General features: G+C 43.5%; 1 protein-coding gene across 2 annotated transcripts in view; it reads right to left on the reverse strand.

Moving 5' to 3' along the window:
- Positions 1-4,959: 4,959 nt before the first annotated feature.
- The window catches only part of SYNPR (synaptoporin), a 100,832-nt gene continuing 90,436 nt past the window's right edge, over positions 4,960-15,355 (reverse strand). Inside the window, exons 5-6 of one of the 2 annotated variants that reach the window (XM_056501281.1) lie at positions 8,153-8,344; positions 4,960-7,142 (exon numbers count right to left, since the gene is read on the reverse strand). In XM_056501281.1, coding sequence (XP_056357256.1) covers positions 6,876-7,142; positions 8,153-8,344 — 459 coding nt within the window. In that variant the 3' untranslated portion in view covers positions 4,960-6,875. The remainder of the gene's footprint in view (positions 7,143-8,152; positions 8,345-15,355) is intronic. The other variant, XM_056501282.1, reaches the window with a different exon arrangement.

The following is a 15,355-nucleotide window of genomic DNA, read 5'->3' on the forward strand; positions in this document are numbered from 1 at the left end:
CTCCAGGACAGGTGTTTGTGATCTCCAAGCAACCAGATAATAGCAAGCAGGTGGATTGAGGCTCTGCCCTGTGGAAGCAGCCTGCTTGTAGCCATGCCCATCAATAATGTAAACACTGCCTGGAACCCTGGAGCCAGTTAAATACTCCAGTCTACAGCAGCCCCTGGGCTGGCAAGTAGTGGGGCTTGTATTTTACAGAGGAATTTGACAGAAACAAGCCAAACTCATAATGGAACCTGGATCCTCTTAGATCTGTGGGGATGTAACTGCATCAGGAATAACTTCAACACTGCAGCCATTCATCTATACAAATTATAATTTTAATGAGAAATTTTCCTGGTGTGGGATAATGTAACTTGCCCCAAGCTATAAAGTGAGTTATCCTACATCCAGAGTCAGAATCCAAGCATTTCCTAGTCCCTGATCCAGCATTTCCCCTAGGTGAGCACACTCCTACTCTAATATTTATTCTATTTCCCTGTCACAGTGCAGAGACCTGCTCTGCCTTCCAAAAGCAGCATCCAGCCCAGAGCCTCTGCTGTGGTTCCCAGCTGAACAGAGGGTGCCTGCTTCCAAAAGCAGCACGGAGCCATATGGCAGAGCAGTCACACATTAGCAGAACTGGAAGGGCTCCAGTGAACTTTGTTATTTATTGGCATGGATATGGCTATTAGAAAACACAGCTTGTCACACTGCCTATCTCCATGCACGGGCTCCTCTCTGTGGATCCTTTGCACAGAGGTGTCTAGACAGGATAACTTCAACTTAAAGGACCAAGCAGCCACTTTAATTCCAGGGTGGTCTGTTAATAGGTACTGACTTCAACTACCTGATCCAGGTCATCTTTCCTGGTGAAAGGATACAATGCTGATGTTAAAACTATCCATGATGAGACTTTATGTAACGGGACACACAAAGGAGACTGCAACAGATGGCCTAGAGAATTAAAATGTTTTCCTCATTTAGTAGAAGCTAAATTACTGAAGGCTAATGAATAAGGATGTTCACCACCTTACCGTTCCTGGATTTTAATTATCTTAAAAAGCATGGGAAAAGAGAACCTTTAATTTTCCATCTAAGAGTGTCATTACTCAAACAATTCAGAGCCTTTTTCTGAGAGGTTTAAGCTGTCTTAGATCTCTAGTGCATTCTTTAGGACTGGCTCATGAATAAAACAGAGCCTGTAATTGCAATGACGAAGCCAAAACACATATAATCAATGCTCATTATTCCATCAATTAACACACTAAAATTAAACAAGAATTCAGGCTTAGTAATATGCCATCAGCTAAAAAAAAATATATAAAAAAAAAAGAGAGAGTCTTGATATCATGTTGAAGTGATAATTCCCTTTCACATCTGTTGAACCATACAAGGAGACACAAAAAGTGTTACATCCCAGTTAATATGTGGATGTTTGGTCTTAGTGTCCAAGGTAAAAAATGAGAGTGAGAAACAGACTCAGTTGTCTGTTTATCAGTGGCAGGCAGTACTGTGAGTGGGCTGGCAAACCCAGCCCTCTGTGTTTTGGGATCTTTCCACCATAGATCAGATTTCAGCTCACAGTTGTTTTAATCCCACCGACTCTTGAGAGCCTGAGCTCTAGAACAGGTGATTTGCTTTGCTGGGGTAGTAGCAAGTTCAAACAAACCTGGGTTCATTATCCCTCTAGGATACACTAATTAGCAGGAGGGTTTGTGCCTGACAGATAAAGGGTAGCATGAGGATAACCCTTGCCTTTGCAGATGATCAGCTTTGAAGACGGTCAGATTTTGGCTGGGTGTGTTGCTTGAGTATTCTGGTCAGCAAGGTGTGTGTGGAGCCAGGCCATCTGCTCTGTAGCTATTTTGGTACACACTATTTATGTTGGAAATATCCAGGTGCCTTTATTGGTCAATTTTTAGCGTGTTTCACACATCAACAGTCCTGTCTGCACAAAATACGCAACCTGCCGCTTCAAACTGCAAAATCTTTACAGGCAGTTCACTTAAAATAATTGCCACTGCAAAAAGTCACAACCTCTGCTTCACTTTCGGAATTCTCCCAGAGTTTTCCCCTCTTTTTGTAAGGAAAGGCTTTTTGCATTTCAGGAAGGCTGATGTTGTGAAAGGTGTGTGTGTGACAGAGCCCTGAATCCCTTAGAGATGACCCTGGGCAGGGCAGGATCCAGGGGAATACCTGAAACAGGAGATCCACTCACACCTCCTGGGCTCTCAGGCTTCATTTCACCAGCAAACCCTTGGGGAGCTGCAGGAGAAGAGCTGCTAACTTCACCCAGGCAGGAAATAGCTTGAACTCTTCCCCCAGAGAAGCTGTGGCTGTCCCATCCCTGGAAGTGTCCAAGGCCAGGTTGGACAGGGCTTTGAGCAACCTGGTATCCCTCCCCATGGCAGGGGGGATGGAACCACATGATCTTTAATCCTGAAAATACTATTGCCAAGTCATTTTCCCTCTGAGAAATGTTTTATTATGGGACATTCAGGGCTTCAGAGAGGCAGCTATATTCTTAAAAACCTAAAATCTCATTAATGGGGGACACAACAACAAAAGTATAAGAACAGACACTAAATACAACAAACAGGATGCCTGCCTGCTGAACTATTAAAATTTCACATCAAAATGCTAAGGTATTCATAATAAGGATAGATGGCATTGACAAATGATGGGATAATCAGCACCAGATATTAATAGTAAAATAAAAATAATTGCTGATGTTAGAGAATTCCAAAAGTAAAAACTCTTGGGTTTAGCAGAAGAAGGGAATAAAAAGAAATCCTAAAAAAGAATATTTAAGTTAGGGAGAGCATGAGCTAAGTAGACCATCCATTCACATAGAGAATTTTAACTCAAATCTGTCTTAAAACTAGTGGACAATAGAGTAAATGCTTGTAACATGAAGTGGCATAATATGAGAATAACTATTTCAGAAAAGGATTAAATAATAAGTGGCAGTTTTTATTCAGTAGTTCTTAATCTGTCTGTCATATTAGCTGTGAAACTGCAGATATTGTCAGGAGCAGACCACAGGGAGGTGCAGTGCATGTTGGTGCCACTGCCTCTTTCATCAGCACGTCACAGTTTCAGCCAAGATTGATTCAAGGCTACATCCTGGATTTTTCTTTCAATTTGAGAGTATATAAAGATTGGAAATAATTAACCTAATCAGGCCAAATTGCAACATGAATTCATGCAACAAGAGCACAAACTTTCTCCAAGTCTTAGCCATCACTGAGGCTCTGTTATGTGCAGCTCAATGGCCACACCGAAGGAGATATGGACACAAGGAAAAATATCACACAGAAAAAGCCCAACCCCATCTAGCCAGGGCAGAGCCCTGTGGGCTGTGTTTGGATCTGAACTCATCCTTGATGCACTGGGCAGGAAGTGAAGCAGGCTGCAGAGCCAGTGGTACCCAGAATTACCTTCCCTGCCCTCTTCAGCACCTTCCCATGGAGGGCATTGATGCTCCAGCTCTTCAAAGTGCATTCCCTCCCCAGCCAAGAGCAAAGAGGAAAATCCCAAACCAGCAGGTGAGTGTGCCTTGGCCTCAGGCACCTGGAGAGAAAGTCCTGTGCTTTTTTCTCCCCACACACTCACCAGATGTACCTGCCTCTCCCCCATAGCTTCACACTTGATAATGCAAGCATGCTGCTACCTTGGGTAGCTGAGAAATGGGCTATAAAGAGAAACACATGGGAAAACAGGAGGGACAGAACAGAAGATCAAGGAACATGTTTTTTCTCTCCCAGGCTGACCTAGTTATTTAACTAACTGGCAGAGGTACTAATGATGAAGCAGGGAAGCAACGAGGCTGCCAGCAGCAGTTTCATAAAGGATGCTTGAGTTGACTTTGCTATTTGTCTTAAATCCAGGTAACATCAAATACAGTCTATTTCATCAGTTGCTCAGCCCTTGGCTATGCAGTCACCATCCCCAGCTGAAATAAATGTTCAATTTCTCCACAATTGCAAAAGGATTTGATAAGACTCAAATCCAGAGGAAGACAGAGGAAACATTCAAATACATTTTCTTACATAACACAGCCAAGTGCATGCCTCATTTTTGTTTTCACTTTTGCTGCTGCCATACTTTATTAATCTGAAAAGCTATGGATGAAGAGATTTTTCTTCCCTCCTAATTCAGAGTGAAGAAAACAGTCCCCAAAGGGTAACAACCAGCTCAGCTGCTCTGTACAGCACAAGGAGCTGAGGTACCTGTGAAGATCTGGCCAGCTGGGTAAAGCAAGGGCAAATCTTCCATGAAAACTTGTGCCTCTTACACTACTTTTTGTTAACTCTTCCACCAGTTCTGCCCTTCATGACAAAGCCTTAGACCTGGAGTTACACAAATAGTACCCAAAATATGTCATAAGCTTAATTCTGTTCCCAGCCTTTTATCTGGAACTGACCTTTGTCTAGGGGTGTGAACTCCAGAAAGCTGCAGTCCTGTGCTCACATGGTTACACAAGAATTTCATCTGGTTTGAAATGCAGGAATAAGCAAAAGCAAAACCCATTTCCATCCCTCAGTACTGGATAGAACAGTTTAGGAATGGGACCCTGCTGACAGGGGTGGAAAAGTTCATTAAGAGAAATGTAGTTGACACAAAAACTATTTCTAGTGGAGAATCTTAGATATGGGAGCTTAGTTTGGGATATTCCTCATCAACTAATAGAAAGGAAATTTAAAAGAACAACAATAACAAAAAAAGGAGTAGAAGCAGGACTATGTGGGAGAGGGTATGAAAACCACACATCCCATCACACCCCTTGACATACACACAGATTTCACTTCCTCCTGACTTGCCAATGTCTAACTTTCTTCCAAACTTAGAAGAAAATCAACCAACCAACCAACCAACCCCATCTCCAACAAACAAACAAACAAACAAACAACCTCAAAAAATCACCCAAACAAAAAAAACCCAAATTAACCAAGAGCCAAAGTAACGTCTTTCATTAACCCAGAAAATTGTATTTTGCCTTCATTTGGAATAGGAGAACATTCAGATATTCCAGTTTGTTTTCTCTACAACTCACCCATAGCTTTCCAGCAATACTCAGAACTGGGATAGTTAGCACAGTACTGTGCTAGTTCTACTGAAAGTGGAAAGAGAGGTAAAGAGGCAGGCAGGTATTAAACTGCACACTTTTAATTATTTTTAAAAACTTGTGATACTAATCTTTAATGTCAGGTGTCTGCAGAACTGTTGTACTCCACTGTACATTGAAACAATTCCCAAGAAAGTGTTGGAAAACAGTAAGAACATGACCAATAAGGTCAGGCATAGGAATAGTTATTTTTCTTTAATAGTTATCTTCATTATTTGGCAGTGACATTTCAATATCAACATACTCTGAGAACATGCATTGTATGCAATAACTTTATTAGGGTCAAATAGATATCACAATATAGATTCATCCACTGAGTAGCCATAAATTGGTTACAACAATCATAGAAGAGACTAAGCTGTTTTAAGCTAAGATGCTTTCAACATTACAGCTCATACAATAAGAGTATATACTGATACACTTTGATCTAGAAATGCAGATGATCAGTTTTGATTAGTACATTGTGCTTCAGGCTTTCTTTGTGTCAATGCATCCCATATGCTGTAGTGAGGGAGGGCTGAATTTCCCAGGGAGGAATCCAAACAGGCTACAAGTCTGGCTCAGGATCTTTTAGGATGAGTTCCTCTGAGCCTGAGTTATTTGGTCAATCCAGTTACATTCTCCATTAGCACCTAGCTAGTGCTCAGAGCAGCAACCTAACAGAGGGATATCTAACAATCTTGAAACAGCACGGACAGAAGGGTTTTCTTCTCATAAGAGGGCATAAAGGAATATTTATGCTTTGTAAGGTCACAATACGTGCAGTTTTCATGTTGCTGTATCAAGCAACAGGGAGTTTTCATATGATTTTCTATACTGATATCTGCACCTCTGTTATCTTAGTTAAATAAATACCTTTGTAAACATATAACACAGTTACTTGGTCCTTATTCTCCACAGCTCACGTTAAAAGATTCACAAAACATCCATAGAAATAGTGATTTATAGAAGGAATACTTAGCTGAGTTAAATGGAATAAACATTGGTCAGGTACCATATATACTACTGAATGCCATTTCAAGGAAAAACAGTTTAGTTACAAAGCATTCAGAACTTGGGTAAGCCATATATTCAACTCTGCAAAATATATAAAAGATGCATACTTCTTTTAAACAGACATTTAACAAAATGTAGTGGCAGAAGTCGAGAAGTTCCATTTACACAGTCCAGACATTTGGTATGAAACTGCTTATCCATGCACTAAATTACAGATGGATGACTCAGTTAACTGAAATAATAGTAAAATCTTCTGAAACAAAAAGGTATAACCAAAACAAATGCTCTGAAGAGTCACAGACAGGCAGTTTTGAAAATTTAGGTGCAATGTTACATGCATGGATATACAGAATAATCTGTAGAAATCATAGTAAAACACTTCCGTTTTTCACCAAAATGCAGAAGGAAATTCAATTATATTATGCATATTAAATACTACAGACTTGAGGCTACAAAAAGCTTCTACCATCTTAACACATACAAAACTACCATAAAGTTATCTCTACAGTACGTACTACAACAGCAACTCCAGGTCACCGGCGAGGAGCACATCCCCTGTGTCTGGCTAGCCAGGGAAAGAAAGGCCAACTCCAGCCCCCTGGCCACCTCCCATCTGCCAAAGGAGGTGGGCTTAGACCTTCACTGGACATTAAACACCGTGTTGTAGTATTAATTTATGTAGAACCCTTAGAAATCTGGCGCCACTGAAACTTGAGACCTGTTTAACTCTCTACTCGTGAGGGATGCAGGAGCTTGCGCTGTGTGAACCCTAAATTTGATTAGCGAAGGAGGTTGGCCCGCTCTGCCCATAGCTCTGGGGCTGGCCATATTCACCCACCTGGCCATAGGAGCCTGGCTGGTTGTAGCCACCAGCTGGCCCATAGCTGTCTTGGTTGTAGCCACCTTGGTTGTAGCCACCGGGCTGCTTCTCCATGGTGTCCGCAGCGTGCCGCTGGCCCGAGGAGTGCCAGCCCGTCTCCTTAAACACAAACCAAATGTTGCCTGCCCACAGGATAAAGTTCAAGTAGCCAAAGACCTAGGGAGGAAGAAGAGGAGCTCGTCACCAGCAGCCATAATCTCACAGCTCAACCTAAAGTTATGGACCCTGCAGAAGGCAAAGCTGCTCCCAACCCCTCCTTCCCAAGGACAGGAGGGAATGGCCTCAAGCTGTGCAAGAGGAGGCCCAAATTGGTTATTAGAAAAAAATATCTTCACTGAAACTATTGTCAAGCTCTGGAACAGGCTGCCCAGGGAAGTGGTGGGATCACCATCTGTGTGGTAATTGTAGATGTGGCACTTGGGAACACGGTTTAGTGCTGGACTTGGCAGTGCTTGGACTGTTTAGTGGTTGGACTCTATAATCTTAGAGATCTTTTCCAACTTAAATGATTCTATGATTCTCCTAAAACCCGCTGGAAAATTTTCTCAGGTTTGGAGCAAATTCCCAAATGCACCACCCTTAGCTGTAGCTTACAAGGTGTCTGCTTTGCTTTTTGCTTCCAAAAAAAAAAAAAAGGTGGAGTTTTTAGACAAAAAAAAAAAAATTAAAAAAAAAAAATAGTTTAAAGAAATTGTAGAAAGATAAAATCGAAAGAAACTAATTAAAAAGAGAGACCTTAATTGCTCAGGTGGCCTAGAGGGATTCTTTGTGTTTGTTTTTTTTTTTAACATGCTGAAATCCAATTTCATGGGTTTTTTTGAGGATTTTTAGAGAAATCTGTAAGGCACAAACCTCTCCTTCCTAAAGGAGCACACAGACCCCTTTGCAAAAGAATTGCAGTGAGCAAGTTAAAAGCAGAGGGGCAAGCAGACACTTGGACAGACACTTTGCCTTTTCCCCATCCCAGCCCTGCACACTCATCCTGCTGCTGCTCCACGGCAGAGCTGCTATGAGTCACAGCCTGCCTTTCCCTGCAGCAAGACTGCACTTCCAACTAAATCATGTCAGATAACTGGCTTACACCAGTCAATTTAGGTCAATACATGGGTAAAAGATGAAAACACACTGCAAGGTAAGGGTGAACAGCAGCAATCAAAGTCACTTACAACCGAAGTGTTGAGGCTTGACATAACAGGGCTGCGAACAGGCAAGCATTTGTTGGACTGCTGTTTGCAGGCTGACATCAGCAGCAGCACTTCATCAGGGTCAGTTGCAACCTTTACATCTGACAGTCCTTTAGCCCAAGCAGATGAGCTCACTAGCCACAAGAATGAGAAGACCACTGTCACAATGAAATCCTAAAAGACAAATTAGTTAGAAGCATTATACTGGTGTGTCCATTGGAAAGGAAAAAAAATATTAAAAAATCACCAGAAAACTGAAAGCTTGTGTCAGAGGAGAGAAATACCAAGAGCTTGTTACTTAGTGGAAGGTTGTGTTACTGTCATCACCTACAGAGCTCATATTCAGAGGTGCTTGACATGCCTAATGGGGCAGAGCCCCTTGGATGACATTTGCACTTCTGGCCTTGAGGCAAGAGTCCCACTAACACGTGGCTGGTACCCAGGATGCTGAGCTGCCTTGAAAATGTGGCTGTTCACAGCACCAGGCTGATGCATTGGGATGAATTACAAAATACACCTGCCTGTAAAGAAGCTGGGGCCTCCCGAGGGCTGGGTACTCCTACAGATAGTCAGGGTGGGTTTCCAATAGAAAGTGTTTCTGTCTTAGGGAAAACCTGAAATTGGCTAATCCTCAGGTACCAGATGAGGAGTTTTCTCACCAGCCACAGGTAAGGCCAAATGTCCCTGCTGCATAAGCCATGCAGCCACTAATTACTGTGAGTGAGCAAGTAAACAGCAAGACTTGCCAAGCAGAGACTCCTGCCTGGCCTGGTAAAGCACTGGTTCCTAATTCCCATCCACACGAAAAGAGGGGAGAAGGTGTGGTGGTCCCTCCAGGTTCCAGCAGCTCTGCTCTGATCCACTCTGCTCACTTTCCCCTTGAAAGACTCTCGGGAGCATGCACAGGCACAAACTTCTCCTTGTCTTAGCCAGAACAAGTGGCCAAGTGACACTGTTGTTGTGTGGGTTTGGGGGGAAAGGAGGGAGGAGGTGTGATTTTTCAAGCTTTCTTGTGTCTTGCTAAAACAGAAGAGCCTTTCTGCTGTCATATTTCATCCCATCTGTCAGCGCACAACAGATGGCAGAGGTGCCAAAGTCTAACATACCACTGACTGCATCGCTGCGTCTTGCTATCCCACCTCCCGTGGGGCTGCTTCCCCTTCCCCCTGCAAAATAAAGGTGTGCATGGAAGGAAGGGAAAACACTCATTAAGATCCCAGTGTTCCAGGTTGCTTCCCAAAGAAAGAAGCAATCCCTAGGAAGCACCATGGTCATCTACAAGCACACATTTGGGGCAGGAGCTCTGGTGGCACCACAGGGGTGGAGGGCGTGAGCCTCCATCACGAGAGGCACCAGGCAGCAAAGCCATGAACAAAGGATGTCTCCACTGACACAGATGGGATTAAATTAACTGTGCTTGGATGCTTTCCCAAAGGATACACCCTTCTCTTTTAACAATTAGTTTTCTGCAGGCCTATGTCTGCCACTGAGCTCAGAGTTCCTCTGACCTTCATGCTGCCCAAATGGGCTCCCTTGGAGAGCGTGAAGCCAGGAGCTGACAACTCCCTTAACACCCAAAGAGACTCCCTGTGGGCAGAGTAATTCCTCTGCTCAGGGAGATTTCCATTATTGTATCTCATATGTCTTAGCAGTGAATGAGAAACAGATTCCTGGAGGCAACAGTTCAATTGCAAACATTTCCTAAAAATGCCTGCTGAGCTGTGGATGGTGATGGGAGATGCTCTTTATTTGCTGTGGGGTTTGACATGCTATCAGCCCAGATGCCAAGCCCCCATTCCATTTCAGACTGACACAAGAGATGGGGACACAGCAGAGGTTTGGGGAATGTCCAAATGACAAGCAACCCTCTCCCAGTGCCACCACACCTGGAGCAAACTAAATCCAGCTCTGTAATCAGTGCACTGGCAATGCCAATTAAAGAAATGCGTATCAGCAGGTAGAAATTTGATGCAGAGACAAACTGACTAAAACTAATGCAACACAGGAGATCAAGCCTGCTAAAAAGAGAGACATTTTAAAAGAGAGCAAAGTTTTGAAGCAGGTGTAGGCAGCAGGGGTACAGACCTGCTGTTGAGCTTATGGGCCCTGACCCCATGTTGGTGAGGCTCATTGCACAAATTACTGCATCTGCATGAGCCCTCAGTCTGACTGCTGGCATAGCCCATGCCCTGGGCTGTAAGTCCTTCTAGAACATCCCATGGCACTGTGCAGCTGAGGGGATGGCCCTAAAGGCACTAAGTATTTCACGTTATTTCTCAGGTCTTGTCTTCCCCATGCTCCAGCCTTCTCCTGCTCCCCTGTGCCAGGATGTTCACAAAAACTCTTGTCCTCTCTGCTACAAACTCCCTATTTCAGAGCAGGTCAGAGCCTTGGGGAAAGGGCTCATGCTCCTGGGGTACCACAATCAGATCTTGTATAGAGGAACTCCCCAAAACTGTAAAGTCTGGCTGGGTGCAAGAAACCAAACCAGAAGTGAAAGATGACACAGTGGGACTCAAAGAGGAAACCATGCAGCCTGCCCACCAGCTGCCAAGGAGACAGGACAGGAAAGCTGATGGAACACTGGGATTTTTTCAGTAGTGTTCTCATCAAGGCTACATGGCCAGACTCAGGCTCTCAATGGACTGTTTGTCTCATCTGTGCAATGCAAGGAGCAAAATGTGTGATTCTGTGACTAGAATCTTGTATCTTCCTATTTATTTTGAATCTTTGTGAACCTTCAGCTTTGGCTGGAACTTGAACCTCTCTTGTTTTCAAGTGGGTTTGCATTTCTGGCTGAACATTTTCACAGCTCTAGGTGGAACAGAGTTACAAGATAATGACATGCTGAAAATAAAAGTGAATTTCAAGCTAAGCTGCTCTGTGGCTTAATGTCTATCTGGGGAATTTCTCCTTGGTAATTAAGGCCAGAGTGCCTGCATACTAAAACAAATCGTGCACTTCACTGTTTAATATCCCTATAGCATGGGTGAGTCTTTTTTTCCTTTGGAACAAAGTAATTTTTTGTACTTGCCCTCTTAAAGTGGTGTCTACAGATCTCTTCAGTGTATATTGTTGTATGATTACACTACGCTCCTAATTGCCAAGTTTCTCTCTCAGACCTCAGCTGAGACACTTTGCTCTGCCTACAGATGCCTTTGGGAAGGAAGGAAAATAGGAACATATAAAGAAAGGCAAAAACCAAAATTTAAAATACTCTGAATATATAAGGAGGGATTTTTTAGGATCCTGAAGTATGTGCAGAAAAAAAAAAAAAAATCTTGCTGCCTTTTTCAAGTTGAAACTTGCTATTACTAAGTTTGCCAAAATTCCTACTTGGAACAATTTTATATACTATACATTTTAGAATAGAACTGTGAATGCCTTTTCTTTTCATAATAATTGAAATATTTCTCCTTGCTATCAAGCTACTTACTGTCTTTTGCAAAATGCCCTCTTTGAAAGGGGCAGTCACAGTCACTTAAGCCTCCTGAGCACAGTTTTGGATTGCCCAGTGTGTGGCACAACCTCACCCAGCCAAGAGCCTCTGTAGAAGCTTCTCTTTCACTCAGAAAGGGGATGCCCTGATCTGTTCCAAGCTGGTCAGGGCTGCATCAGCCCCTGAAGGCTGTGACACATGTCCCTGTGTGCCCTCTGTGCCCTGCTCTCCCTCCCAGCCAAGTCTGGCAGCATGGTCTTGGGCTGGCACGGCTGGGAACAGGCAAAACCTCAGCTCTGGCCTGGCCACAGCACTCCTGGCATCCCTCCTCCCTCACACAGCTGCAGCTGCTGCCTTGAATCTGGCTTCCATGCAGGGCTCATGCCACAAACCCTTCCCAAAACCCTCTCAGCCATGTACAGCCCCAAGGGAGCAGCTCCTCAGATGCTGATGTCCACAAACCTCCCAGTCAGAGCCTGTCCAGCACTGCCAACAGGTTTCATGGCAGCAGCAGAGGAAGATTGCTTTACCCAGCAGAGGCAAACCACTCAGAGGATCTGCTTTCACAGTCACAACCATCCTAAAATCTCAAGAAGTACCCCAGCCAGAGGCAGAGCCCTGTCCCAGCTGGGAAAGCGGCCAACAGCAGATTGCTGCAGGCAGCAAACGCCTTCCTAGCGTGGAATTTTAGCTCTGTTTTGGTTTGAACCAGGTCCCAGCCCAGACTTTCTGCAGAATGAAGCTTTGAAAGAATTACATGCTTCTTGCAATAGTGTAAGGCCTTGCAAGCTTGCTTGTGGCAGGGAAGTGCAGAGCCTTTTGGGAGGCACCAGCATGTACAGCGAGGTCACCCTGGCCTGTGCTTCAAAAGGACATGACAAGAGCAGGCTGAAACAGCTCTTTGAAATGCAAATAAATATTCAGGTTCTTCCTAATTTCGTTTTTCATCTGTAAAGGATTCAGTCTTTGTTTTTATAGATGGCTCTTTACTCTTTTCCTGTCTATTTTCTAGATAACTGGACACTGGTGAAGAAGTACATGTTTAATCAAAGAGGTGTCCAAAGAGCAGACCAGGGTGTACTTAACTCACTCAATCTGCAACATATGTAAGGAACCAAATGCCTTTCTGCATAATGTGATTATTCATGGGACTCCAGATGCAAAAGAAAGATCTCATCTTCTTAAGATATAAGCATCTTTATGCACCACAAGAATGAGATTATCAAATAATCACTATAAAAATGAAGTATCTCTTTTCAGGGCTATGTCAGTCACCTTTCTTGGCTGAATAATTTTATGCCTTTATATTAATTGACTGGAATATTAATAAAATGATTTACATTTATACATGAATGCATGTGGTTTCTCATGGCTAAGCTATAACTTCCCAGAGACAAATCTGAAGGCACATAGGGTTATCAGCATGTGGATTTTAAAAGGAACACATATGGGGTAAAGAAACCATGGGAAAAGTAAGAAGTCTGAGTGATGGGGTTTTATACACATTGACTGTGACTATTCTTTCTTTTCTGAGAGACATATGGAAGCATCCTATCCCTGATCCCCTAACATTTCAGCACTCTCTCAGGTTCGTCTACCTGTATGAGCCCCCTCAGATGATCCCAGCAAGGGAAGCAGAGGGTGCAAGGACTCACTGCTGCCAGCCCTGTGGGAATGAATAAGCAACACAACCAGGGCCCTGTGCAACCAAAAGAAAGACTTTTATCCCCAAAACCTGACAGGCAACAGAAATGATTTACTGCATAGTGAATAAACACACCACTGCCATCCAAACAGACAGGGAAGGAGTTAACTGCTTCTCCCACTGGAAATATTTCCTTGCTATCATGCCTCAATCCACACTGAATGCTAAAATATTTTTCCAGTTAAAGTGATGCTTCATTGAGATCTCAGCACATGCAGTTCACTTCCCTGTATCTGTATAAACTTGTAACATCTGTGACTGAAATTTTCATTGCAAGTTACTTGTGACTTAATAGTCATTAAATTCCTTTTTATCATATCTTCTGCACCCAGTCAGGCTTCTGCAATTTGGTAATGCATTGATGGTGTTCTGACTGCCTGTGCAGGGGCTTTTTGAAAAAAAATATTAAAACATTTCAAGTGAAAGGGGGTTTTTCCTCTCTCAGCTTCTCCTGTCACACTCATTTTTCAAATCCTGAAAATTTGTCAGAAGAAAAGGCAGCTCTCAGAGGGTGCTGCTTAAAGGCAGATGTCATCCCAGACTGAGAAAATATGAAGCCAAGAGGAAATACAAGGCTTAAAACAGGAATGGTTTTAACTATGAAATTGTGCTCAGGCACTGCATCAGAAGAAAGTATGGGTGAAACTATCATCTTCAAACTCTTCACTAAGAGAGAAAGAGCTGGTGGTCTGGATGAGGTGCCTGATGCACTGATCCTGCTTGTGATGAAACAGAACAAGGGCTGCCCTGCCTGCTGCACCAACACGTGCTGCAGCACAGATTCCTGCAGCACTTTTCCTTGGAAGGAACAGGCTCAGGGATGAGACATACTCACACATCTGATCTGATACACGTCAGTTCAGAGCAGCATCTGCCTGGAGCTGGAGGATATATTGCCTGCCTCCTTCAGAGTGTATGACATCCCTAGGTGAGCACTGCAGCTCTGAGAAGCTGGTTTTCACTCCAAAGTTTCTTATTCCTTGACCACTGAATTCCTCCTGGCTACAGCTGCTTGCTTTTTCTCTGTCTGGGGCTCTGCATTTTCCCTACACCTCCACTGCATGGAGGGACTCACACCTGTCCTCAGCCAGGCTGTAGTGCTGCAATCATTTCCCTGGACAGTGTCCAGGGACACCAGCAAGGATGTGCTCCAGGCAAAAAAGCTTCTTTTTTTTTTCTAAAAATACCAAATACAACAGAGCTTGCAGTGCACAGGAGTTGCAGGAGCATTTGGCTGGGGAAGATGGGACTCTCCTCCTGCCAGGCATAACCTGACCATAACCCTGAGCTACTCCCAGAACCACTCACCAGCAAGAGCTGCTTTTGCTGTAGGACAAACTCAAAAGCATCTTTATATTCTGAAAAAATAAGTTCATATAGCCTTGGTTTAAATACTGGGAAATTGCAAACAGAGGCTTTGGTAACAGACAGTGGTTAAATTTAACCTGTAGATTCAATTACAATCCATTACACAGAACAAATTAAGTCAATGTGACGTTAATGCTGTAGTGGATTGTGCCATGACCCTGTGACAGACACGACTGCAGCAGCTGTTTCAGGAAAGTTCTGGGCAAAGGCAAGTGGCCACACCATAATGTGACATATTAATACTATTGTTTTCTTTCCTTTTTCTATTGCTACAGAGGATGACGTGGTTGGTCAAAAGTGAGAATTATTTTCTGCAAGAAAATTAGGAAGGAAGAATTCTGTAACAAATCACTAGATGAGACAGTTTGAAACGAGATCTTACTTGATACCAAGAAGAAGCAAGACACTTTACTTATTTACTGTTTCTGCAGGGACCCATTTATTTTACCTTCTTTGTCTCTTCTGTGAGGATTTCCTTACATTTTCTCACCATGCTCCCAAACTAGAGCAGCCTATCCTTCGAGGACTGCACCCCATGGATGAGTTTTGGGAAGACTGTTTGCCTGTGAGAGGGACCCCACAGCATAGCAGAAAAAAGACTCCTCTCCCTCAGGGAACAGAAAAAGATCTCCAGTGACAAACTGACCAAAACTCCCACCCCTGCCTCCCTGTG

The sequence above is a fragment of the Oenanthe melanoleuca genome, chromosome 12 (assembly GCF_029582105.1).
Source record: "Oenanthe melanoleuca isolate GR-GAL-2019-014 chromosome 12, OMel1.0, whole genome shotgun sequence".
Taxonomy (NCBI): domain Eukaryota; kingdom Metazoa; phylum Chordata; class Aves; order Passeriformes; family Muscicapidae; genus Oenanthe; species Oenanthe melanoleuca.